Source organism: Ictidomys tridecemlineatus, chromosome 6, assembly GCF_052094955.1.
Source record: "Ictidomys tridecemlineatus isolate mIctTri1 chromosome 6, mIctTri1.hap1, whole genome shotgun sequence".
NCBI lineage: Eukaryota > Metazoa > Chordata > Mammalia > Rodentia > Sciuridae > Ictidomys > Ictidomys tridecemlineatus.
Window position 1 is genome coordinate 2,309,755 of NC_135482.1, and position 26,781 is coordinate 2,336,535.

At 49.9% G+C, this 26,781-nt stretch overlaps 1 protein-coding gene across 1 annotated transcript in view; it reads right to left on the reverse strand.

The window, feature by feature from the left end:
* The window catches only part of Tbc1d22a (TBC1 domain family member 22A), a 327,374-nt gene that overhangs the window by 156,797 nt on the left and 143,796 nt on the right, over positions 1-26,781 (reverse strand). The window contains exon 9 of the mRNA XM_005335015.5: positions 10,297-10,406. Within this exon, the coding sequence (XP_005335072.1) occupies positions 10,297-10,406 (110 nt within the window). The remainder of the gene's footprint in view (positions 1-10,296; positions 10,407-26,781) is intronic.

Consider the following 26,781-nt stretch of genomic DNA (forward strand, 5'->3'; position numbering starts at 1 on the left):
AAAAAAAGTTAGATTTTATTAAAACTAAAATTTTCTGTTCCTCAGAAGGCACTGTCAAGAAATATACCTACAAGCCATGATTGCAAGAAAATATTCTCAAAATAAATATCTCAAAGAATTGCTATGCAGCCTAAATAAAGAATATGAGGGAAATGTAATGTTGGTAAAATTGTATGCTGATGTGGAAAACCCTGAATTTACAGACACAGCTGATGCGTATGTAACGTGGTACAATCACTTTGGTGAAAAAAATCTGGCTCTGTTAAGTGGCAGGATGGTACTGGGGTTAGAAGTCAGGTTCTCTATACTGAGCCACATCCCAGCCCTTTTTTATTTTTTAAGACAGGGTCGTGTTAAGTGGCTGAGGGTCTTGTTAAGTTGTTGAAGTTGGCTTTGAACTTGCAATCCTCCTGCCTCAAGTCCCTGGGATTGCAGGCAAGAGCCAGTGCACACCCTCCACACCACTACCACCCCCAGCCCCCGCATGGCTCTTTCTTATCAACTCCTTCTACACTGTGACCACCAAGTCCACTCCTAGATATTGACCCAAGAGAAATGAGGCATGGGAAAAAGATGACGCGTACATGAATGCCCGTGGAAACTTGTTCGTGACACCCTGACTCCTACCAGCAGGAGGACGGATAAACTGCAATATATCCAGACAAAGGAGAGCTTGGTAATTAAAGGGAATAAACTATTCACTCAGGCAAAAACATGGATTTTTATGGTTTTCAATGCTATGTTAAATTAAATTTTTTTAATTTTCATTTTTAAATTGCTTGCTGCTCAATGATTCATTGACAATGGATCTTCCTTTGCAGCCCAGTAACTAACACGTTCTTGTCTGTTTAATAAACCTTTCTAAACGTTGCCAAGAACCTTCAGTTTTATCAACCAGGCTCTAAAATCATCCTCAGACTCCTCCACACCCACAGCACGCCTTGTCTGGAACTGAGATGCCTTCGCCCTGTGTAAGCAGACAAGGTGCCTCCTCCATCCTCTTCCCTCCACGTGAAGGCTGCCTGCTCCCTGCTCCTCGGGGTGAGGCCTGCTCCCCTTGACACGCACAGGCACCCAGAGCTGAGGGCCAAGCTGGTCCCCGCCTCTCTCCTAAGCAACAGGCAGCCCCATTTTGTTCCTCTGCCTTTGAACTAGGTGGCAAAAGAAGAAGAAAGCATCCCAGGACACAGACTGATCCAGTCCCAGCTATTGGGAACTCACTCCCGAGGATCCCAGGCCACCCCTCTGGATTTCCTTTGGCTTCTCTCTGTGGAGCAACCACTTTAAGAACAGGAATTCTCCAAGGGTTCCTGCACACGCTATCACCTCTTCTGGCCCTTTGCACCTCCCTGGCCTCTTCTCAATTAACTCACCTGAGCCCTGTTTGAGGGCAGGCCTTAGGCCAAGAAAAAGCCACTCCAGCCCTAACCCTAGGACTGGAGGTTCCTGGCCTTCTCACTGGCAAGTTCTAAGAGAACAGAGCCACTTCCCACACCACTGCAGGCCACCAACCAGTTCTGAGATTGAAAGATTCCTCCCCAGGGAAAAGAAATGTAAATGGCTAATTATAAAAGGCAACGGTTCTTCTCTGCTGAAAGAAGCTGTCCTGCTAAGTAATGAATCCAAGAGTAATAGAATGACTTCAGGGTAGGCAAAGACGGAAGCTGTAATTCAGGAAGTAATGGTGTGAGCGTTGTTAGAGAAATGAAAAGACTGGCGAAAGCACAAGAATAATCCCCTGAAAGCCTGAGAGGATATGGCCAGCCTGGAACTTCTAACTACCCCAGGGAGAGGGGCCAGGACCCCATGGCAGGCCTCCACTTCCACCCCAGAAGGCAGACATTCAAAGCCAGCCTCAGAGGCCCAGAACCAGCACCCTGTTTCAATGCAACCCTTTTTAAAGAAATATCCAAGAAACAGAACTGGTTCAGATGTATTTCTGTGATCTACACCAAAAACCACCCCCCAAAAATAGATCCTAATACCCATCAGCACAAAAAGGCACCATCCACGATGGCAAGGAGAAAAGGAAAGGCCTGCCAAGTGATTCCCAAACTCATGCCACCTCCTGGCACCCTCTCAGCACACCTGGTGAGGCCCTAGGGACCCATCTGCTCCGCCAGAAGGTGGGGAGCCCTGGAAGCGCTGTGCCTCACAGGAAGAGGGAGCCCTAGAAACCCACATCCAGCCCACCTACACATGCTGAGCTCACAGGCAGCAGAGAACAAGACACATGACGGTGCTCAGGGTCATGGTCAGGAAGACCAACAGTGAAGGGAAGGGAGGAAGGAACAAGATGGATTGTTTCTCAAATTAAACTCACATGAATTTCAAAAGGTGCTTACAATCAAAGTTACCCACAATTGAGAAAGCAAAGCTAGACATTCTTCGCCAGCAATGACTGCTCACCACTGAAGTTTATTAGAGGGTTCCCAGGAAGCTCAAGATCATGACTCGAGCAACCCCTCACCACCACCTCAACACCACAGCCCTGCTGGCCACCAGCCAACCTGGGGCTACCCGCCTGTACTGCATGCCAGAGACCGGACTCACCCCAAGTAAAGTACTCTCCTCAGCAACTCCGACTCTTGTCAGGACAAAGCACCCACCTGTACCTCAACAGTGTCCACGGGCTGAAAGCCCAGGCACAGATATGCTGACTCCCAGTCCAGCATTCTTTCCACATTGCATTCCTTACTGGAAGATTCTTCCCAAGGCTGGACAGTCAGTGCACTGCTGGACACATAGTACCCTGATCTGTCAACTAAAAGCCAGAGTTATCTCTTCTTGGGGTTTTTAGCCCCCATCTCCACCTGACCAGCAGGAGAAGCGGGAAAAGCACACCCCAACCAGGACGAGCCAAGAAAGGTAAAGGTCGACTGGCCGCCCACCCAGCCCTCCCTCCCGGAAGGACAATCAGAGGTGCCAGGGAGAACAGTCAAAGCAGGATCTCGTTTAAAAAGGAAGTACACACAGCTTATATACTGCACAGGAGCCAATCAGAATAAAGGTCAGAGGGGTGGCGCAAGTTCACTTGTACACCCACCCCATAGTCTGTAAGGGAAGGCACAAGCTGTCCACGAGGGTGGAAGAGTCCTGGACAAATCCTGAGGTGGTCCACCTACCTCCTCCATCACCACCCACAGCACCGCCTCCTGGCTGATAGCCAGGAGCCATCCCAGCCACATGTGTGGGCCCCAAGACCAGGAAGCAGGCAGCCACACCCTACAATCTCTGATTACAGCAACCACAAGAAAGCACCCCAAAGAATTACCAGCAACCTGAGAAGGCAGCAGAGCACCTACCACTTCTGCCATTGGAATGTTGCGGAATCAGGCAAGCAGCAGCAAAGGGCACTCAAAGAGTAGGAGAAACCAAAGTTTATTTTAGGTCAGTGGGCCCAAGATCAGCACTCCAGATTCTGAGCACTCCTTTCTAGTTTTTCACATTTACAGGATATCTAATTTCATAAATTTTCTAGTCTAAATTGATACATGGTTGTGCACAAGGTTTCAGAAGAAATGATACATGATCATGTGCAAGGCTTTCCTGGGGGGAGTGTGTTTACAAAGCCCAGTGCTCTAAGGGAGACTGGCTCCTCTTAGGAGGCCTCTAGCCTTGGGACCCCAGCCTTGGGGGGGCGGGGAGGGAATGGTGCTAATTAGGTTCCCTGAAAACCAGCTGGCAGGAAAGAAGAGGAGTACTCTCCCTTTCCCAGGCACTAATTTCCGAAGACAGTGTCCTTAGTTTATTTGGTATTCAGGCCTAGGTGAGTTCCCCACTGCACCATGACGGGCATGTGTCTGCCATGGCCAACAAGGCCTACCGAGCCTGCCTGTGCTCTCCCTTGTACCTGGCCCACCATGCCTGTCTCAGGTCACCTAGATTAAGCTTGTGGAGGCTCTGGAGGATTCCCTTCTGGGCCAAACAGAGCTTGCGTGCCTCTGCAAGGCTGGACGGCCCTATAGGCAATGTCAATGACCTCATGTCCCTGTTCGAATGAGCCAGCAGTGGCTTCTAGCATCACTGTGAGTGAAGTCTCTCCCACAAGACCAAGTCGTGGAAAGGTGGCTGCTTCTCCTTTCCTCCCAACAGGAAATGAGCACAAAAAGAATGTTTCTGGAACAAATGCCCGTGGGGAGGGCACCAATGTATCACGAAGGACATATCAGGCTGAGTATCTGCAGAGCGCCAGGATCCCAGCCACTTGCTCCTAGCTGCCAACTGTCAACCCAGCTTCCCAGTCACACTGAGAGCCCACACACCTCTGCCTGTGCTATCTGGGCGGGCCACGCCAGCATGGTTCAGCACAGTCCAGAGTGCACCTCTACACTGCTCATCCCCTACCCAGACCATGGTCTGCAGGGCACCGTGGTGGCAGCCGGCACAGCCATTCTCATACAGGTCCTGTGCATGCAGAAGAGAACAACCCTCCCCTGCCACTGCATCCAGGGCTGTGGGTGTCCGCTGGGTCCAGCTCATGAACTGCAGTACACAGGCTCCTGATCTCACCAATTCTTCTTTGCTTGACCTACTAATTACTGACAGGCAGGAAAGCAGCAGTCAGACTGGATGGGCCCAAACCCCAGTTCCCCGGGCTAACCACAAAAGGGTGCCCATCGAACTCCTGGTTGGGAAGGAAAGCTCGTGGGGCAACCAGCACCCATGGAGGGGCACCGGCTCTGGCCCTGCTTCCTAGCCACCCTGCTGCACTTGCCCTCCCTTCCCTCACCCTCCTTCCTCCCTTCCTTGTACATCTGTAATGGACCCAACGTGCTGTCGAAATCACCTTGTGAGCTGTATCTTCCCCAGTAGGTTCACCCACTCCCCCCTGGGCAGTACCTATCCCTAACCATGCTTCTGCCCTACAGCCACCTCATCCAAGAGCCCACACTGCCCAGGCTCCTTGAGAGCTGCCCAGCCACCTGCCCGCACAGAGCCGAGCGCTTACCTGGTGCACTTCTCCTAACCCTCCTGCTGCCCCTCCCAGCTGTTTTCCCTGGGTATCCTGAGCAGCACACAGGTGGCTCCTAGTCTCAAATCCACTGGCAAGACAGCTACTGCCTCAGAACGCCAACCACACCACTCCAGTGGCCCCAGTTGCAGTTGGCTTCCCATCTATTTTCATCTCCAGCTGTAGGTCACTGGCCTTCCTGTCCTTGGAGACACTCTTGTCTTTCCTATTCATGACTCGCTCTCATGTCTCTGTGCGATTTTGTTTTAACTCACCTTTCCTTGTTTTTGTTTGTTCTATTTTTTGATATCAGGGATTGAAACCAGGGGCACCTAACACTAACCCTCATCCCCAGCTCCACTTTTTTTATGAGCCAAAGTTTAAATTGCTTAGGGCCTCAACAAGTTGCTGAGGCTGGCCTCAAACTTGTGGTCCTCCTGCCTTAGCCTCCCGAGTCACTGGGATTAGAGCGGTGTACCACCACACTTGGCTCAATTCATCTTTCTAGGGACTTGTTTATTGCACATAAGCAATAACTTAAAATTCTCAGCCATAATCTTATAAACACTGACTCTTCTCCAATACATTTTCTCTCTCTCGATCTGTTTGTTCATACTCTGTTTCAGGTCTTAATCTCTGTCTTATTTTCAGCATCTCGCTATGCTGCCTACTCAGTAATTTTCTCAGAACTCCATTTGAGGTCAATTAATTCTCTCTGTGTCTAATGGGTTGTAAATTTCAATGACTATTATTTTGATTACCAGAAATTCTTTCTACTTCTTTTGAAACTCTCCGATCTCATTCTTGATTCTGAACTGCTCCTTTACCCTCACCACTTGAACCTCCCATCCCAGGCCCTTCCATCTCTGTTGGGGCACTCCAAGCCCCTGGCGACAGCACAAAGCGGCAGCCAGGTCTTGTCCTCAGGCACTCCTCGTCGGCTTGCTGGGCACTCTCTCATGAGCTGCATCTGTGATAGGGACCATGCTTTTTTCAGGGAAAAGTTCTCAAAGGCTGGCCAGTCACCTACCAGTGTCCCCAAGACCTTCTCTAGTAGTATGTGAGAACAAAACCATTTCCATGACAAAACTAGGATGTTGGCATTGTTAGCACCTGCTCTGGGGACACAAGCCGTGTGAGTCAGCTGGCAGGAATGCATGCAGCACCACAAACTCATGCCAGGCCACAATCATTCCTAATGCCACATGCCACAGTTTAAGACAAAAGGCAGCTTCCTTTAAGAATGTCCTTGATGAAGTAGAAACTTAAACACTGCAGTCAAATCCAGGCTAATCATGCTATTAAGATGAGCTTAGTCCCGCTCTTGAGGAGACAGCTGTCTGACACTCCATGGGGCAGGACAGGAAGGCTATGTGACACCCGGTGGTGCCTAATGAGCAACATCACTACCTCCCAAGGCAGATCTCAGTGTGGCAGTTTCTGTGTGAGCCAGACTGAACACCTTCTACAAAAAACACCATTTTTACTTAAAGGACAAGCACGTGAGACAAATTGGTTATTAAAATTTGAGTCTCCAGCAGACATTTCCTCAAAAATGAACTCAGCCTGTTGTTTCAAGAAAACAATGGATAGTTACTGTTGTCCACTATGGTATTTGAGCTTTTAAGACAGAATCTGAATTGTGGAAGACTTTCATTCCCACTGTGGCTGGTGGCTTCAGCTTCTCCATGAGAATGCTGGGAATGTCGTAATGCCAGTGAACATGAAGCTGTGACATTGTAGGACAACACAACCAAGTTTGGATACCAACCCATGACAGCCTTGAGCAACCCTGCATTAGCGCACCGCCCAGCGTTTGCCATCCAACTGTGTGTGAGGTTCCAGAGCCACACGTGGGTAAAAGCCACAAAGTGCAACAGCCGCCACCAGACAGATGTTCACATGTGTGTGAGGTGCAGCAGACTTCAGAAACCTCAAATATTGAGTTATGATAGAGTATTAAAGAAAAAGTCCACAATTACCTGGAAAAGATATTAAACGCTCTCTTTTCCAACCACATACCTGTGTATGGCTGAAGTTTGTTCATGTCCTTCAACCTCCACCAAAAAAATTACAATATATTGACTACACCAACATAAATGATTGTTTTGTCTTCTATTAAGTTAGATACTAAGGAAATTTACAAAATGGTGAAGGGGAGCCTTTCTCACAACTAAATATTTTTGTTATAGAAAATATTAATTCATTATAGAAATAATATCATAAAATAATGGCATACCCTGGGTTAGCCATAATTAGTTTCAAACAAGTTACTAAATACTTTTAAATTGTTTGTATTCAGGAGAACTGGTGGGTAGCTCTTTGGTTCTTCAGTGATTTTTAAGAATGTCAAGGGGTCCTGAAACATTGACCTGGTTTGCCCACTGCAGGACCATCTGCTTTGGCTCTGGACAGCACCTCAACTTCCCTGGGCAGGGTCAGCTTGTCCCATATTCCACACGCTGCCAGCACGGGAGACCTAACCCTGCAGCTGATGCCTCCAATGCACCAGCCACCAGGGAGGCTCCCCACTCTTCCTTTCTCGGGGATTGGCCCTGGTGGCTGAGGAGTCCATTCCCTCCTGGAGGGCCTGCCCTGGTGGCTGAAGAGTCCATTTCTTCATGGACAGCCTCCCCTGTTGGCGAGGAGTCCAGCAATGTATTTAAACACCTTCGGTTCACAGTGGCCCAGCGTCACAGGGCCTTTGCTGCAGAGTGGTATGGGCCTCCCCAGGCTGCATGTGGGTGTTCATCTGCCAGCCATCTCTCCCAGCCCATCCCAGTGGTGCTGGGCTCCCCAGGACAGCAAGGCAGTGCTGTCACACTCACCAAACGAGCCCAGCTCCTCTACAGGAAGATGCTCACCACACTCTGGCCAAGTCAACAGAGTTAACTGGTCAATTACCATAACATCGTGGAATATAGCATGTCAGAATGAGACTCCCAGGTGAATCACAAGCATAGTGACCACTGTCCAGTATGTGAGAAGGTAAAATAGACAGGTGGTTTGTGCCTCTGGAACCCACTCTGTAAAATGGAATGCATGCAACCTACTTCAACTTAGAAAGGCCCCGGTCAGAGTATAACACAGACCCCTGGCTAAAGGGTCAGAACGTGGGCTCTCACACAAGCCGGACCACCTTGGACTGGTGGTTCCAGCTCCCTTGGCACTGGTGTGCAGGTGTCACCTGAGATCTGTCATGAGGTTCAGCACCAACTCCAGGAAGCACCATCATGCAGGAGGCACAATCAGTTGCCACTCCACACCCACTGTTACTGCCCACCACTCACAACACCTGTGGCCCCAGACATGCATGTACAGTTCTCACTCCTCAGGAGGAAAGCCCAGCACCCAGTTTCAGTGTAGTGGCTCCACTGCAGTCTCTTTGCAATGGTATAGATGGTTGGCACACCTTGACCAGGAGCCTGACCTTGGCAAGCAGCTGGGAACACTGGTGAGAGTCAGCACCAAACAGAACCAAGACAGAGTTTTCCCCTCATACTTCTAATCAGAGTGATGATGAGCAGAGACACCTGCTTAAGCAGCTCTAAGCAGCAGCAGCTGAGGCCCAGGAGGCTGGAAGCAGGAAAAAGAAAAGGGACAAGAGTGGCCCGGGACCATGGACAGAGGCACTGGACCCTCAGGGGCTGACACACAAGCTGGAATTTTAACTAGCTCTTATCCTCACACATACGTAACCCTAAAATAATGCCAGCCCTTGCCTGCAACCCCAACAGTGCCTGGGAGGGGCTGACTCTGGTCACGGGGCAACCTCAGCCCTAAGAATCAAAGCAGTGCCCCGGTCCCAGGACAATGTCACTGACATCACTCAACTGCAGCTCAGGGGAGGCTCACAGGAATCAAGTGTGACCACAAAAAAGAGACGACAGCTCTCCTGGGCTGCCACGGGGTGAGTGTGCACCGAGAAGTGCCAGCCTCTGCCGTCAGCCTGTCCATAAGCCCTGTCCTCAGCAACAAGCTCAGGGGGAAAAGGAAAGCCAGCATCGACCGACCGTGTTGTACAGCTGATCTTATTTACAAACACCAGCCAGATAATCCTGTTTTTAAATGGCACAAGTTCCATCACTTCCAACCAGAGAAGTGACAGTGGGAATTGATAGTCTTACATCATGATTCAATCCCTCTTCTAAGGGGAGAGCCTTAAGTTCTAGAAGGAAAGATAAAAAATAAGAAAACCCTAACAAAGCACAGACATGAAAAATTGACACTTGGGCCAAAATACATCTCTAGCGGGCACATTCTTCTTTACAAGAAACAGAAGAAGTCACGATCACATCCTGATTAGCGGGAGATTCGGGGCTTCCACTCTTCACTTACATGAGGGATTCGAATTTCTCTCGAATTTCCTCAGTTATCAAAAGCAATACAGACCCAATTTTCCTCAATGCAACCAACGTGGCTCATTTTTTAAAATTATCCTTCATACTGAACTTCATAAAATCTTGTTTTGACCCTGGCAGATCCAGCAGCAGAGCTGAGACCTCTTTATCAAGGGGTACCAGGCACGGCTATGGTGACAACAGTACATGAAAAGCAAAATGAGCGCAGCCAGGCCCCGCCTCCCACCTGCTGGAGGAAGGCCCCGCCCTGCAGCTGGGAGGAACCCTTGCAGGGGCCTGGGCATCAGGGCTCTCACAGTGACCCTTGAGAGGAACATCTAGTCCTGCAAAAGCTTCCGTCCACCACACCCTGCAGAGGCTTTCTCCCTGTCTGACAAGTCCTTAGAGTCCCTTCCCCCCACATTCAGTCCTCAGCGGCCGTGCTTGTCACCCCCCAGTGCTGCAGCCCAGTGGGAGCCCGGCCTCCTGGGTTTTCAGCACAAGTCCCAGCACACGGCAGGGGTGCAGGAGACAACACCTCCACACAGCATGCTGGACCAGAGGCAGCCACAGTCCCCAACACTGGAGCCTGGCACCCAGCTGGTAGAACTAAGATGTGCTAGCGGGCCCAGGTACTACAGACATGAGCAGCACTGACCTTGACGCCCTTTAAAGGGCAATATCCTCCAAGCACTCTTGGCCACATGTGGTCCATGGCTCCTGGACCAATCCACATGCAGCTAGAGGCTGGCCTCTGTGGGCACAGGGTGAAAAACCAGAAGCCACGGGGAGCAGACTGTACCACCTTCCCGCTGAAACCCTGAACAGGACATCATGACCACCCAGGGACACAAAGACAAGGCTCACACCCGTCACCTTGAGGAGGGTGGGCTGCTGCTCCAGATGCAGAAACGGAGGCTCCTGAAGCTAGTAAGAGTCAGCTCAGATCGGGGAGCAGGCCTGTGGGCTGGACCCAACGCCCACGGCCCTTGCCAGGCTCACCTGGATGCCGTCCAGCAGCTTGCTCATGCACCAGTAAGTGTCGGCCTCAATGTTGCGCAGCACTTCCTCAGGCACGCTGGAGACGTCCACCGCATCCACATCCTCCTCTTCTGGGCAGCACCAGCAGGGAAAGACGAGGTGCAATTAGCCACAGAAGTAAACAACACCCGGAGGTGGCGTCGAGAGACCCCAGGCGCTGTTGACCCCCACCCACTCTTTCCCACCACCAACCAGCTTGTGGCGTCTCACACCTCATCACTTAATGCCTTCATTTTAATACCTAATTAGTGGCAGAAAATTATACTCTGAATCCTCTCCAATTAATTAACATAATTAATATATTGTATATTATTATTTCTCAGGCACTTCACATTCTGACCAGAATGAACCTAGAATATATTACTTACTCCTAACAGATCTGTAAGTTTCTCCATCAAATTTTTTGAACTCTGTAATATATTTACATATTCCTTGAGCAGTAATTCCTCTAAAAATCTTTTTCCAAGGTTAGAGTTTCCAAACTACACTGTGTAAATACTCCTGTAAGATCAAACACCCTAGAAAGCAGTAACACAGATGTGCTTCAAAGAAATAACTGACAACATGCACTCAGAAATCTCCTGAAAGTATAACACACCTAATGAGGAAACATAACTTAAAAGTTTTCAAAATGCAAAACAGATGCCTAATTGAAATGACTTATCAGATATTTGAATAACGTAATTTCAGACCCTTACAAAAACTGCTATCATCCAGCATAGCACTCGCAAATGTTTAAAATTGATGGATCCTATTATTTAATTTCTTTCTTCTATTTTATTTGAAAATGTGCATGCATCTTTGCAAGGAACATGTTCTTTTCGAAGGAAGGTAGGTTAGTCCAGATACATTCAGAAAGTCCTGAGCAGAGCAGACGTGAAGTCACAGCACGGACAACAGCAGCACCTGCTGCATTCCCATTCATCATAGCCAGGCCCCCTTCCCTGTATTTCAAATATGATCACCCTTTACCTCTATCACATCCCCACTTCCATCACACTACAGACAGGGAGGGAGTGGAGACAAAACAGCCCTGTGCCAGCAGCCTGTTTTTTTGCAGCATGGCTCCCAAGAAGGACCAGAGCTTCAACTCCTGTTCACCTGCTATCCACCCTTAACACCAACCTTCTTAATAGCAGCCTGCACAGTCCTAGCTCCCACCAGAAGCAAGTGAGCACACCACTTTTCCCTGCACGGTCCTAGCTCACACCAGCAGTAATTACACTGCCTCCCTGGTTCTTGGTTCACAGCAGAGACCAGAAAGCTACAAGGGAAGAGTGTTTCCGCAGCACTATCCAGTGGTGGGGGCTGACCTCAAAAGTCCTGAACAAAGAGCCAGTGTGGGTCAGTGCCTACAATCCCACCATGCCTCTTTCTGAGGCAGTAAGAGGGTGTTTCTATATGGGTTATGGAGCTTTTTAAACTGAAACATAATCCATATCCCATAAAGGTCAATCTCAGTAAATTTACAAGCTAGGGGTCTCTAGCATATGCACAAAGTCACACAGTCACCACCAACAATTCCAGAGCCCTTTAATCACCCCAGTGAGAAGTCTTTGTCCCTCCCACAGTCCCTGGAAGCCACTACCCAAATTCCAGCTCTCTTTATGTGGGTGCAGCCTCACGCTGGGTGGCCATGGGCACCTGGCTTCCCTCCCTCAGGACATGGTGCTCACAGTACACCATACAGCAGAGCAGACTCACAGCACGGACAACAGCAGCACATGCTGTATTCACTGAGTTTTGAGATCCTCGAGAAGCCCACACACAAGGGGCAAAGCTAGCCTGGGACACCTGCGGCTCCAGTCCTGCAGAGTCTGGCCTTGGAAGCCTGTGGGCCCAGGAGCCCAGCATCAGACCTGAGAAACCCCCCCCCCATAACAAACTCCCCAGAGACTTTCAGAAGGCGCTGCCTCCTGAACTCCTCAGGCTGCCAGGGTGGAGGTAGTCATCTCCACCTGGTTAAACACAGAATCTGGGGCTCAGGAGCTCACCAACGGGCATAGTCCAACAGCGACAGTAGAAACAAGCCGGCTCCATCGTGTGCCGTCCTGCTGAGAGAACCAGGAAGCCAAAGACACCCACAACAGGCACAGCCTCCTCACACTGTAATTCGCCTGCTGGGAAAACAGCTTCAGCAGAATCAATTCCACATCCCGCAGGTTCAGAGAGGATCTGACTTTATCTCCCAGTCTCAGGGAACTGAATCGGCACCATCATCAGAGGACTTTTTTTTGAGATGTTTTCCACCAACATGCTCTCACTTTCCAGGGCTTTACCAGCACAGGGGTGCTTTCCCGGCTACAAAAAAGAGTGAACGGGCCCCCCACCCCCCACCCCGGCCTCAGAAGCCTCACGTTGGTTCACAGGAGCAGCAGGGCTGGCGCTGCAAGAGATGGACAAAAGCCCCGATTCCTCTGTTCAGCCAACTTAGTACTTTACCCAAGGAAATGGGCAGCAGCCTGCTCTAGGTGTCGATTCTCACAGCGGGCCCTTCATTCCTCTTTGATGCAATGAGGTAACGGCACTGAACTCAGAGAGCTCTTACGATGCTTCGTCTTCTAAACACCAAGAGAATCAGAACTGCTCTGACTGTTAGAATGAGATCAACCTCCCCTGGCCCAGGTCCAACAGGGCAGCCCCCTCACTAGCCCAAGGCATTAAGAGCAGGCTAGGTCACTGTGGAAGCCCAGGCTATCATGGCCACTTCAGAGCACAGGGGTGGGGTGCAGAAATACCCCTGGGCTGGCAAGACCATCCAGGGCCCCCATACATGGCTCCACAGAGGACAGGACACTGGCAGTCCTGGGAGCATGGCTGGACAGAACCACAGGTGAGACTGGCAGGCTTGGGTCCCTTCCAACTCTGGGAAGCTGATATCAACCCACTTTCTACAAGGACCAGGGAAATGGCAGGGGGAATGTGTCCTCAAAATCAAGACACCAAAAAAGCCAAACAGTCAGAATAGATTTCCTAACTCAAGGCCACCTGACTCCAAAGATACACACTTTCCACCAGGCATGTGCAGCCCAGGGGCAGGGAGAGGAGATGGGAGGAACTGGAGCACGGAGCACCAGGGAGGCCCCACAGTCAGGGGCCAGGGGCAACTGGGTCAGGACATTTGTAGCTGGGCAAACACAACAATGTGGCTGGGTTCAGCTCCCAAATATGTCACACAAACAGGAAAGACAACACCATCAACATCAATGGAAAGACTTTACTAAGATCACAAATAACAGAGAGAAACACAGACACTGAGGAATTCCAAGACATCCCAGGTTCAAAGAAAGAAACGTGACCCACAGGGGAAACTTATGAATACACAGGTAAAAAGGGCGAACGGGCCTGGTGGCCAGTGTTGGAAAGTGGTGACCATGTGCTCTGGGGCAGCACTGCTCTTGGCTCCTGGAGAACTGGGCTTACCTGTTTCTCACCTGAGCCATAAAGACACTCTGCTCCACAAGCTGCCTCGAGGTGGCGGGTAGGACAGAAGGTGGATAAGCACAGGCACTCCTGAGGGGGCTGGGGGGACACCCATAATCTCAACCTCCTCCCAGTCATTTTGACTGCCTGGCCCGGGGATGGGCTACCTCTGGGATGCTCTAGTTGACACATTTATGCAAAATACATCGTTAAAAATGACAGAATTTCCTGACTCCATCCTAGTTTTTATGTTAATCGTTTCATCACAGATCAACATTAACACCGGCATGTTTGGTGCTGTTCTTGAATGGACCAGCCCACCTTCTCCCATGTTACCATGGCACCTCCCTGCACAGGGCAGGTCCTGTGGCCTGGGAACACCAAGGTGAAAAGGTTTAAGCCATGACCCCAAGGAGATCAAAAGTACACAAGCTAAACCTCAAGAACCTGGAGGAGGCAGAGGAGCCCTCCTGCAGCCCGGGAAGACCAGCAGTCCCAAGTGGACCACCACAGAATGTAAAGTCCCAGGATATAAAGACAGATATTCAATTAAAAATCATTTTACCTGTCATCTTACATTGTAGAAAGGCTTAGGAGGGCAGGGGTTAAATAACCTTCTTGGAAAATGCTGCCCTGCTATATTTTTAAGTCACCAAGTCAATTTATAAAATACCCCACCTTGATCACCAACTCCCTTCACATGGAAAGCTCCACACAGCCCCTCCATAAACACAAGCAGAGTGGGCAGGAGCCCTGGACACCCTCACAATGCACAGTTACTACCTTTGCAAAAGGAAAGACGGCGCCACCTGAGCCACTTGCGTGTCTGTCCTTTCCCAGATGAACATCCCCACAGCAAAGTGGCGGCGACTCTGCCCCTGCATATGATCTGAGATGATGCCAAATGACAAGGGCCAGTGCAGCGCTACAGGGTAAAGGGCAGCATTTGCACGACAGCCGCATCCACAGTCTGCTTGGACAGGTGGGTGGACAGACAGTCCGATAGGGGGTGGTGAGTGGTGGCAAATGCAGGGAACAACGCAAGTGGGGAGGAGCTCGACCTAGTGTGGAGAAAGCCACACGGGAACCTAACTGTTGCTCTGGAATACCTCTTCTAGGGAAACAAAGAGCAGTTACTTTCTATCCATCTTTCCATGTCCAGCAAACAAGAGGCACAGGGAGGGTGATGGTGGTGAGCACTGCTCACCAGGGACAGCTGACGGGCAGCCAGGACTGCTCTCTGCCACCTCTCCCCCAGGGAGCCTGTCTTCCAGGTCCACAGCCAGGTCTGCTGGTGCTGCCTGGGTGCACAGGACCTGTCCTGGGGAAAGCCCGAGGGAGGGCACAGGTAAGAGGCCTGCCGGCAGGGGGATACAGCACAAACTGGAAGGGCCTGGCCATGAACCAGGGTCCATGGCATAGCAGAGACTGTGTGGCTCCTTCTGCCCCTCTGACAATAGCCCTGCATGGAGCCCTCTGGCTGGGACAGAGGAGGAGAGACTCCACAGTCACTGTGCCTGCCTCATGCAGCTTCCACTCTAGAAGGTGAGACTCCATGAACAAAGAGCACCCACACCCCCCAGCCACGCATGCCCATGGCCTCTTCTGCCATTCAGCAAAGAGCCACACAACAAGGTCAGCCCAGGCCCAGGGATCCTTCCTCTCACAGGCCTTCCTGCCTCCTATGAAGGCCACCTGCAAAACAGCCATGAGACCCAAGCACTAGACCCCTTCCATGTAACCATCAGAGAGGACAAGAGAGCACAAAGGTCTGATCCAAGTTCAGGTCTCTCGTCATAACCCACAGGGAAGAGCTGATGTTTAGCAAAGAGTCAAATCCCTCATTTAAACACGTGGAAGGGTGCCAGGCATCAGGAGAGAGCCCTGGAGCACAGAGCACAGGTAAGACCCAGCGCCATGGGCAGGGAACGAGCAGCAGTGGTCATGACTACACCACTCACCCACGTGACACAAACCTGCACTAAACCTCTTCATGTAGTTAGGAGCTTAACTGGTAAACAAAATGCTCCATTCTTCATAAGGAAGCCAGAGCTGCTCTGTGGATCTAATCTCTGCATTTCCCAGCTTGGGCACTTTACATCTGAAGCCCTGACACTTGGCTGGTGGAGATTTTAGCACTTAATTACACAGATTTGGGTTCCACTGCAGAGAAAATAAGTCCTGCTTTGGTGACAATAGCATCACAACTCAGGACTATGAATTCACAAAATTCTTTGGTTCAGCAAAAACAACTCATGCTATGATGAAATTGGTTTAGCACTGGGAATGGTAAATTCTAATACAAATGACAATCAACTCAAGGTCACACACTAAACTAGGACCATGGATCTGAACAGTTCTGCTCCATGGCTGCATGCCTCAGTCACCTGCTTGCAGCCACAGACCAGCATACGGTTAAGGGTGAGTGTCAACAGTCAATGGCCCCAGAATAACACAACATGCACAACATGGGCCAGGCCATGCCCAAGAGCATCTTCCCAGCCCAAAGAGGCCTCTAAGCAGCGGCCCCCGCCCCCGCCCCAAGCCAAAGACATACTGGTCTGGAGAACACTGGGAAGCAGTGTGCCCACTCTGTTTAAGTAAACTGGTATCAGATTCCATTCAGGAAAATGAGGACAGGACACTGGGGAGCAGAGTGAAAGACACTCCCCCGTCCCCCCAGCCAAAGACATACTGGTCTGGAGAACACTGGGAAGCAGTGTGCCCACTCTGTTTAAATAAACTGGTATCAGATTCCATACAGGAAAATGAGGATAGGACACTGGGGAGCAGAGTGAAAGACACTCCTGGACTTTTGGTCATAACCATGCCATTGTTGAGAGAAAAAATTAACCTTATAATATTCTCTGAATTTGTCTGGAACTCTGTTTTCAATGATGCTATGAGTAGAAGTTTCCGACCAGCACTGTAGAGGGATGTGGCCTGCCCAAGGTCCCCCAGGATGCATGCCACCAGCTCTACTGTGTCTTCACCGTCTATTGCTGTTCCCCACAATACTAGCAGCTCCTCAAGGTACAGACCACTCCCCTTGTTCTCCAGGGTGCACACAGCAGGGGCTCAATGAGCATACCACAGGAAGGAGCAGGCCACTGCTTTTGCGACCCAGGAGAAGGAGTGAGGTCATGCACAACTGGAAGAGAACGCAGAAACCCACACCAAGGTGTTCTATGAAGAATGGGAAAAGCGATCTCTTGATAAAAGAGGCATTCAAGTTTTTGCTGAATCTGAGACAACAGCCTTGGGGAACAGCACTGCCCCTACACCACTGTCTCCCCTCCACCCCTCCCTTGCACACAAGCTCAGGCTCCCTCAAGAGAGGGCAGGGTGGTTTTGCTATTTTGAGACCCTTAAACAGCTGCAGCCATTGCAAAGCTGAGCTCTGGGAATTACGGGTGAAGTTTCTCAGGAAAACAGGATCCCAACCTGCCTGATGAAGCAGGCAAGGTACACATCACCCTACCGGGCATGTGGGCCCAGGGATGTGCTCCTGCTCCCACAATGCAGGGGCCTGGCATGCTCCTCACCCAGAACAAAAGCTGGCCTTTTGCATGTGCACTGAATTAAAGCACTGAGCCCTGTCATTTGTCAAGGGGAAAGGAGCCCAGGGCCTTCTGCTAGGACCTCCTCTATGCCTCTGTATTTCCAATTAGAAAATTCTGTAGTCACCCACCTCCACAAGGCAACAGCAGGATTTCACATAGAGAATAAGCTTTCTTCAGTCATGATAATGTGAAAACGCAAACTGATCATAAATCAATCCCCTAAATTGATGCACTCACTTTATCTAATTAAGTCAGAAATAATCCCTCAATGGATGAACAAGTCTTTAAATCAAACAGCAAAATGTTCCCTCCTGCAGATCATAAACAAAGGGGCCAAATGGAAAGAAAGACTAAGAGAGGCTCTGCTCATTCTGAAGACCTTGGTAGCCACACTGGGAAGGCAACTGACATTCACACCCACATGGAATGCTCCACTGTGACAAACAGTCACACCAAGAGCTCTGTGCAAAGACACGTCCCCATCTTCAGCCTGTGGTGGCAAAGTACAGCGCCACCTCAGGGAACCCCCTTTGGAAAGCTTAAAGCTCAGGTCTGAGAGTCAGGAAGAGACTTTGTAAGCCACAGCCCAGAGCACAAGTTCTGAAAGTGGTTGTAGGTGAAAAACCAAATTGGAAAAACATTTATAATTCATTACAGGCTAAGCATTCATATCAATAAGCTCTAATGAATGACTTCTCAATAAGAGGCCTATCTGTATTCTATATCCTATTCTGTAGCCCAACAGAAATGAAAAAAAAAATCCAGATAAAGTAATTTACCAAAAAAAAAAGTCAGTTAAAATCAAGAAGTAATGGCCATCATTAGTTATTAAATCAACATAATAGGACACACCCAGTTCACCAATAAAAATAGCCAAGATATCAAATTCCAGAATGGATCCTAGTGATACAGTGACAAGAAACAGGTCCTCAGAACCATGACTGCAAGGCAGCATCAAAGCTCTTGAAAACCCAGAATGCAGCTAAGCCCAGGTGATGCACCATACCAAGATGGGCCCCTGGGGAACTGGGAGGAGGCAGCCCCCCACCAAGCCCTTATTGCAGCTCTTGCTCTGGCCAGGCTCGGGCAACAAGGTGGAAATGCACACACCACATGAGAGTGGGCAGGACACATCCCTCCACCAGACCAGACAATGAACCAGGCCCCCTTCTCATTCCCTGGGAACAGCACCCAGATTGCCAAGACCACCTTGGCAGATGGGCATGCTGCTGGCACTCCTGTGGTGTAGCTAAGGCTACAAGAGCTGCTGTTCCAGCCTGAAGACTTACAGCCCTCTCCTGGCCATGTCCGATGACCCTGGCTGGGCCATGTACCAAAGGGGGAGCCCCTTCACTCCTCGAATCTTGGTCTTCCACGAATCACTCAGACACATGGATTCCAAAGTTCTGTTCATGCATGGTAGTACACACACCCCAGCTAGGATTCCTCACATGACATTTACAGGGAGGCTGGAAGTGCCAACGGCTGGGACCAGCAACGATTTTCCTGCACTAAGACCAACATGAGGTACATGGCTGGGGCCTCCACAGCAACTCTTGCAAGTCAGCAACTGTCTGTGAGCACTCTCTAGCATGGCTTCTCCACCCACAGGGCAGGCAGCCCAGCCCCTGGGCTAGACATTTGTAGCCTGCACCATGCCTGGATGCCATCCATCAGAAATTGATACATTTCAAAAAAAAAAAAAAATCAGACCCCTCTATTACTTCCAGGAGATGGACCATGAAAATGAAGTAAGGGCTGGGGGTGTGGCTCAGCGGTAGAGAACTTGCTCAGCATGTGGGAGGCACTGGGTTCCATCCTCAGCACCATATAAAAATTAATAAAATAAAGGCACTGTGTCCATCTACAACAGGAAGACAGGAAGGAAGGAAGGAAGGAAGGAAGGAAGGAAGGAGGGAGGGACGGAGGGAGGGAGGGAAGAAGGAAGGAAGGAAGGAAGGAAGGAAGGAAGGAAGGAAGGAAGGAAGGAAGGAAGGAAGGAAGGAAGGAAGGAAATGAAGTAAAACACTGCTCACCCTGCAGTATCCCGGGTGGGTGGGACAGAACGGCAGAAAAGCCCTGAGACTACTCTATGGAAACAAACACTGGACAGATCCACGTGTTACTTCGTTATAGCTCAAAGCAAAACAGGACTGCTTCCTATCAGCTCTTTTATTTTAAATCATACCTCTATTAGAAATAATTTACTCAATTTATGGTTCTTTGGCCTTTTTTAACAAGAAATTTGTTCCCTTAAAAAGAACACATGGACCACCCTGTAAAACATGGGCCTGTCCCTTCCTGCTGGGCAGAACATGCCCTGACTTGTGGCTACTGCACATCCTGCAGGTCACCATGGCTGGGGAGAGCTCTGCTGCATACTCATAAGGCAAGACCGAGGAACAGCCCCACAGACACCTCTTCCTCAGTGACAGACAGCTCAATTCACTCCACCAGCTACCTGTTCCTGCCCTAACAACACTCCCACAAGTACACTTCAGCTTCCCAAATCAGCCTTCCTAGGCTTGCACCAAAGAACAAGGGTCCGCCCACAGTGTCACCCAGACTCCCATCCTGGCAGGCAGCATCATGAGTGAACATCTCAACAGACTGGCATCCTCCTGCTAGGCCCAGGGCTGGAGACAGAGAAGGGCACCCCAGTCCAGCTTACAACTGTATAAAGAACCAGTGGCATCTGAGCTTGCTTGTCCACAGCCTCACTCTGGGATGCAATGTCATTCAAACGTTTCACTGCTGCAAGGAGCACCCCACCAGGCACCTCTTCTAGTAATGGTACTGGAGGGCACAGTCCTCATCACCTCTCGAAGGCCTTACCTCCAACATGTGAATGTGGGGGCACACCCTCAAATCACAGCACCCAAGGACAGATCTCATGTACAGCACCAGTGAAGAAGCAGGTCCCAGGACTGGGGAGGGTCCCAGTGCTTGGCACAAAGCTGGATACCCTGCTACCAAGGGCTGATGCAAGAGCTCAGCCCAGAGCCAAGTGGAGACCTGGACAAGTAGCTGGGTGAGGGCAGGGGCAGGCCGCATGCAGCTTCATCTGAATTCAACCTTTCAATACGTGGAAACGCCCAGAAATCACAGCTTCCTGCAGCACAAACCACCACCAAATAGACAAGGAAGGGGAAACAGAAAGAGCTCCCCTCTACATAACATGCTAAGAGACCCCAGTCCACTCCAGCAAGATGAGAGGATGGCTATGCAGTCAGGGGATAGGCAAGATTGAGAAGCTGGCTGCAGGGGGACCATGGGGACTGGGACTAAAAGGGGCTGAGTGGCAAAAAAAACCTGCGCCTCAGAATTTGTGCCCAGCTCTCCAGGCACACAGACGTGGCCTAGCACCTACAAACACGCTCTGCAGAGGGAAGGGATGCCGTCGTACAGGCTGCAGAATTACCTGGTCCAGGCGCCATCAGAAAGCACAGACAGCCGCCCAACGACAAAGGCCCTAGCGGAGGTCACTCCCACTTGTGTGCAGGTGGTGTCCCCTTCCTGGGTCCTCTCAGTCCACCTGTTGAGCTTCGCTCACACACTGGGTCAGGGCGACTACAGTGGCCTCATTTTACCTTCACTACCGGTTTTTTTGTCATCACTCTTATCAGCTCATAACAGTTACACCTAACAGTAGGATTCATTGTGGCATAATTATAGATGCAAGGAATATAATTTGCCTCAATTCAGTCTCTCCCAATACATTTCTGGGTACTAGGAGTCAAGACTTCAACATACGAATTTCGGGGAAAACAACTTAGCAGTAACATTCATACACATGTTACATGTTACATTCATACACATTTTCTGATAAACTAGAATTGACATTATATATCATTTCACTTACTTCCTATTGTTTCATTTATACTCTAATTGGTATTACAATTAGAAAAGAATTAGAAAGAAAAGAACTAGAAAGGAATTTTTTTCTGAAAACATGTTTAAGGTTACATGGAAATCAAGGTCTCGCCACGGCTTTAGCCTCCTACTGGCGGGCACGGGGCGGGTTTGGAGGAGTCACACTGCACAGAACCCTGGTGTCTTCCTGCGCCTCCCCTCCGCCTCCTCAGCCCTTCAGCAACCCCTCTGCTTGCTGTCTCGCCACACCCCACAGGAGTGTGGTCCTCACCGGGAGAGCCCTGGGCTGTGCTCTCCACCTGTGTTGCTTGACGGACTAGCACAGAGACTCTACTGTTCCACTTACCAGGAAGCTGCACTTTTACTGCAAGGGGCCTCTGTACTTCCTATTTTGTCTCTCCTTATTTTTCTAAGCCTAAGGAGTAGCTCTAAGGACACTCACCAGCAAAACCACCCATGGTGAGCCTCAGGGAGCTGCTGTCTCTACACAGCAGAACAGGGGAGCTTCCAATCCAAGCCTCCTCACAGCATGGGCACCATCTTCCCACAAAAACACACAAGACAACCAAAATGATGACATCTTTCTGGGGCCACTGGAAAAAAATTTATTTTGTTTGGCCTCAACTCACATTAGTGTACTTTTAGTCAAATATATCAATATGTACTAATTAACCCTGGTTAGGGGTAAGTCAAAATTAACACACCATTTCAATAATAAATCGAAAAAACATAATTGGTATTTTAATGTTTTATAAGTAACATACCATGTAACACCAGACTGAATATTATATTATCACTGGATAATTACACCACAACATATTATACAGCCCACCCTTCCCACTGTTATTAGACTCATAAAATATGCTTCCAGAAGGAGAAAAAATAGCTGTCAAGAACTGCATCTTATTATTCAACTATTAAACTTTTTTAATCATCAATCAGTTTAATTGCTCCTGACATGAGTTATAAATAACATTTTGTGGTTCAATAAAATACCACAAGGATAACCCCTTCATTCCCAAAGCTGATCAGAAGCCCCTCCTTGGGTGTTCCAGCAAGATCTACTTATCCTTCACTGGGATCTAATCATTTCCACCTCAAGTACATTTAACATTCTGAAACATTTTGCTAATTTAAGCAAAAACTGTTAAAAAAATCACTATATTAAATTGCACAGCATTATTTCTATCACATCCCTGCTGGCGAATGACCCATCACACTGTGGCCCAAATCAGGCTGAATGAAGACATCAATGCCTAGCCAGGCTCAGCAGCTGCTAATTATGTCCCCTTCTCCAGTTCAGCGAGCCTGTCCTGAGCTCCAGCTTGCAACCCAGGATGCAGAGGGCAGGGTATTGGCTCCCTCCAGGGACCTTACAGGTGGGCAGGGAAGAAAAACACATAGCACAGGACTGAGGCCACACTCTCCCGTGGCAAAGGCTGCATGCACTATCAGCCAGCACCAGGCGCCAGGCAAACAGGCCGTGCACGACACAGGGCGCACCCATCCTTCCCACAACCGGCCCCAGTGACCCTTAAGCACACCCACAAGGTCCTTTTCTTCTCCTCTGCCATTAAGTGCCTGGAGACAGCAGCAGCCCACACAGTCACAGTGCCCGGCATGCCGCAGGCACAAAACAGACCACAGCCTCCTGGGCCTGATGGAGAGGGGAAGAGGGCATGTAGCCTCCAGGTTAGGAGAAAGCCCAACCTGATTGAAGGAAGAAGGATTTCGGAAGCTTCACAGGACGGGAAGCCAACTGACTGGGAGCCGGGATAAGTCAGCCTAAAGTTCCAAAGCTGCACATATCTAACCACCTGGCGCCCCAATGCCATCACCTTACAGGGCTCCCCTTGGTAGTCACAGGGCTCAGCCTGGCCCACAGACTCTCCACAAAGAGGCTCCCTGGGGCTTCTCTGGAACTTCCAATCCTCCCTGCAGCCTAATCCCCTGAGGTCACTGCCAGGTCTGGGCCCCTACAATGCCAGGTCTTTCCCTCCCCCCACAGCTTCCCACCCCATACCCCCACCCACCCCACCCTGCTTCCAGCAAGGTCCTCCTGGGCCTGAGGTCTGCCCTTCACACCCCCTCCTCTGGCCTGCCTCCACACCCAGTCCCCAAGCACAACCACAGCGCAGCTCCCACAGTGAAGTGCCGCCCTGTCAGCTCTTTCTTGGCCTCCCAGACAGTGAGTCACTAGGGGCTCTCCAGGCACCCAAGACCCATCTCCTAGCACAATACTCTGCCCAGAAAGAGCAGTTAAAAAAAATCCATGGCCCAAACAATCAAACTATATAATGCTTTACAGGTGGCAGTGTCCTCTGTCACCTGACACCTGTGGAGGGCAGTTCTTCTTGTTGGTACAGATGGGCCTAGGAAATGGGACTCTGGTACAGGAAGGGATGCTGGAGGAGTCGGGCAGGATGAAAGGGCACAGGCCAGAGCAAGCCCGAGCGCACAGGACCCAGGCACTGGCAGACACGCAGTGGCAGAGACATGGGAGATGACACTGAGGAAGGGACAAGTGACAAGGCCAGAAGGGTGTGCAGAGCCAGTGGAGGAAGATGCTTTCAAGGACCAGGAGACAGGCTGCAGGGGGCACGATGGCTGCAGAGTGCCAATAGCACAAGGGGCAAGTGGTCACAGTGACCTCAGGAACAGGCTGCTCCTGAAACATGCCAAGCCACATCTGTCCCAGGGCACGATCCCCAGGCCTGGGACAGGGTCTCAACAGGACACATCTTGTTCACAGCACTAGTGATAAGCAGGCTGGTTATTTTGAACCTGGAGGGACCTCAAAGGCTCACGTGTTCAGAGGTGAAACTCGGGGAGAGGTCGGTCATGTCCTGAGGGCTCTGAAAGGTTCACAGCCACATGAGCTATGAGCGGTCACACTGAGGGAGCAGGCCTGTTCTGGAGGGGTACCCCTGTCCCTGAGCTCTCTCCTCACACCAGCTCCCACCATGAAACCTGCCTCACCTCAGGCCCAGAAACAAAGGATCCAGCTGACCATGGACTGAAACTAATGAAACTAGGAGCCAACACTGAACTTGCCCTCCAAGTCGGTATTCTCAGGCACTCTGTCCCAGGGATGGGAAGCTGTGGCTGACACAAGCCTCCTCTGGCTGGCTGTGCGACTATAACAGCAACTGTGACTTCAGGGAGTCTCCAGAAGACAGCACCATCGTTTCCTCACCTCCCTCAGGGTTTCTACTACCTGGACAAGTGTGGGGCTAAACACCAGGCACCTAGACAAAGATTTTCCTACAAAACAAAGATCTGTCCTAGCCATTGGCTTCAAGCAGCACAATTCCAGTGGTTATAAATCAGGTTTATGAATTTTGTATAGACCTAAAAGAAAAAAATCAAACGATCATCACAGAATGCTTGTCCAGGTTCTGAGTCTCTGTAGCTGGGCATGAGGATGCATCCCTAATGACACATTATCACAAAGTTAAGCTCCAAGGACTAAAGAACAGAAGTGACACCCTGCCTGGCCTGAAACAGTACTGTCAACTTCTCCTTCTGTACAACTGGACCCACTGTGTTTTCAACACTCAGCACTCTGGGCAAAGCCACACCCTTCCTTGTTCTCTGAAAACACATAATACATGAACCACATAACTAACCACGAAGGCCTGTTGAGAGCCACAGCCCAAGGGGCCCCAGCAAACTTCCAGCTGCCAGCAAACTTCCAGCTGCCAGCTGATGATTGGCTCACAGCCGCCCCAGCAAACTTCTAGCTGCCAACTGATTGGCTCCTCTGCGGTGATGCTCATTGGGCTGTTTCCCTGCCCTTTCAGACCACGGAGCTGCTCATTGGGGGACTTTTTTGGCTCCACCCATGCGACCCAGCCAATGGGCCTCAAGAGTGGGAGGAGTGGAGGTTGAGAGGCTCCGGGAAGCCGGTGGTGGCAGTTGGGCTCTGAGGGAATTCCTGAAGAGCTCCTGTGGTGTGGTGTGTGTTCTAAAAGTAAAGTTCATTTCTTTTGACAAGTGGCTCTTGAATTGTGCCCAGCCAGACTGCATCATTTGGTGGCCCGCACAGGGAACGACTGAGGGTAAGTGATAAGGTAAACTGCTCGCCCCTGAGGGCAGGGGAGAGGATGGGGAGCCATTTTAAGATTCTTCTTTCATTTTGCTTCACTTTTGTTTTAAGTTGCCTGTCCCTGGAGATGAGTGAGAGGGAAGAAAAACCGCTCACATCTGAGGAACAGATAGGGAGCAAGGACGGATGCACACGTCAGGAGGATAGAAAGGCTGATATAATGATTTTGTGTTGTTCCATTTTTGTTTCATTCTGTCTCGGTTTTGTTTGGCGTCATCTTTTTGGGTTGTATTATAGCAGAAATACGGGATCAGAAATTAGTAAAAAACAAACCGAAAGAGTGTTAAGTAAATTCTTAGAGGAAGGAGGCGTCCCAGTAAAATCGAGAGCAGTCAGGGCATACGTTGATACAATACAAAAATGTAGCCCATGGCTTTTTAAGGAGGAGTTGTTAGATATACCACAGTGGGACCATCATGGTGAAGATTTAAAAAGAATAGAAAAGAAAAGCCCAGGGACTCTGCCAGTTGGCACACTGCCATTGTGGACGTTCGTATCTTGTTTGCTTAGTCCAAAGCCTTCAGTTCAGACAAAGGTACAGGAAGGAGAAGACTTATTGATTCAAGTAAAAGAGAAGGTCTCTCGAGCTAGTCAGACAGAGGAAGGAAGTTTAGAGCAGAAAAAGCCATCAGGGGAAAAGTTACAACAGGAGACTGCTACTAACACCTTTCTATCACCAGAGGGCGTAAGTGTCCAACCAGCAGCGCCACCTCCATATGCTGGGAGGCTCCCAACCCCCGCAGTTGATAGTTGGGATCCTGAGACAGGATCTCAAGTAGTAGCATGCCCTGTACTTGAGCAGGCAGGAGGGCAGCGAATTTACCAGGGTTTAAATTTCAAAACAGTGAAGCAGCTAAAAGAGGCTGTAACAACCTATGGTCCTCAAGCACCCTTCACTGTAAGCATGAATCCATTACCAACTTGGACATGATGTCGGCAGATTGGACTAATATGTGTAAAGCTGTGATACATGGAGGTCAATACCTGTTATGGAAGGTTGCCAATGATGAATTTAGCAAGGAGTCGGCTAGGCGAAATGCAGCAGCTGGTTATCCTCAGAGAAATCTAGATATGTTGTTAGGAAAGGGACCTTATGAGGATCAGCAGTAACAAATTACATATGATCCTGGCGTATACTTACAAATTGCTGTAGATGCGGTTAGGGCACGGAAGACTTTACAAGGGCATGGAGGTTTACAAGGTCAATTATCTAAGATAATACAAGGAGCTAATGAACCTTACCCTGAATTTATAGATAGGCTTATTCAAACAGCTACCAGTGTTTTGGGGAAGAGAATGATCTAACAGTGACAGTTGGCTCTGACCACGCAGGAAGGGGAGGCAGAGGGCCATAGCCCATAACTTCTGCCCTAGTAAAGGGTCCTGCACTCCATGGTGGACACCCAGACCTGAAAGGGTTGGGGATCAACAGCCCCTTCACTGCCTTCAACATGGGAAGAGCACCTATCTAAAACTGAG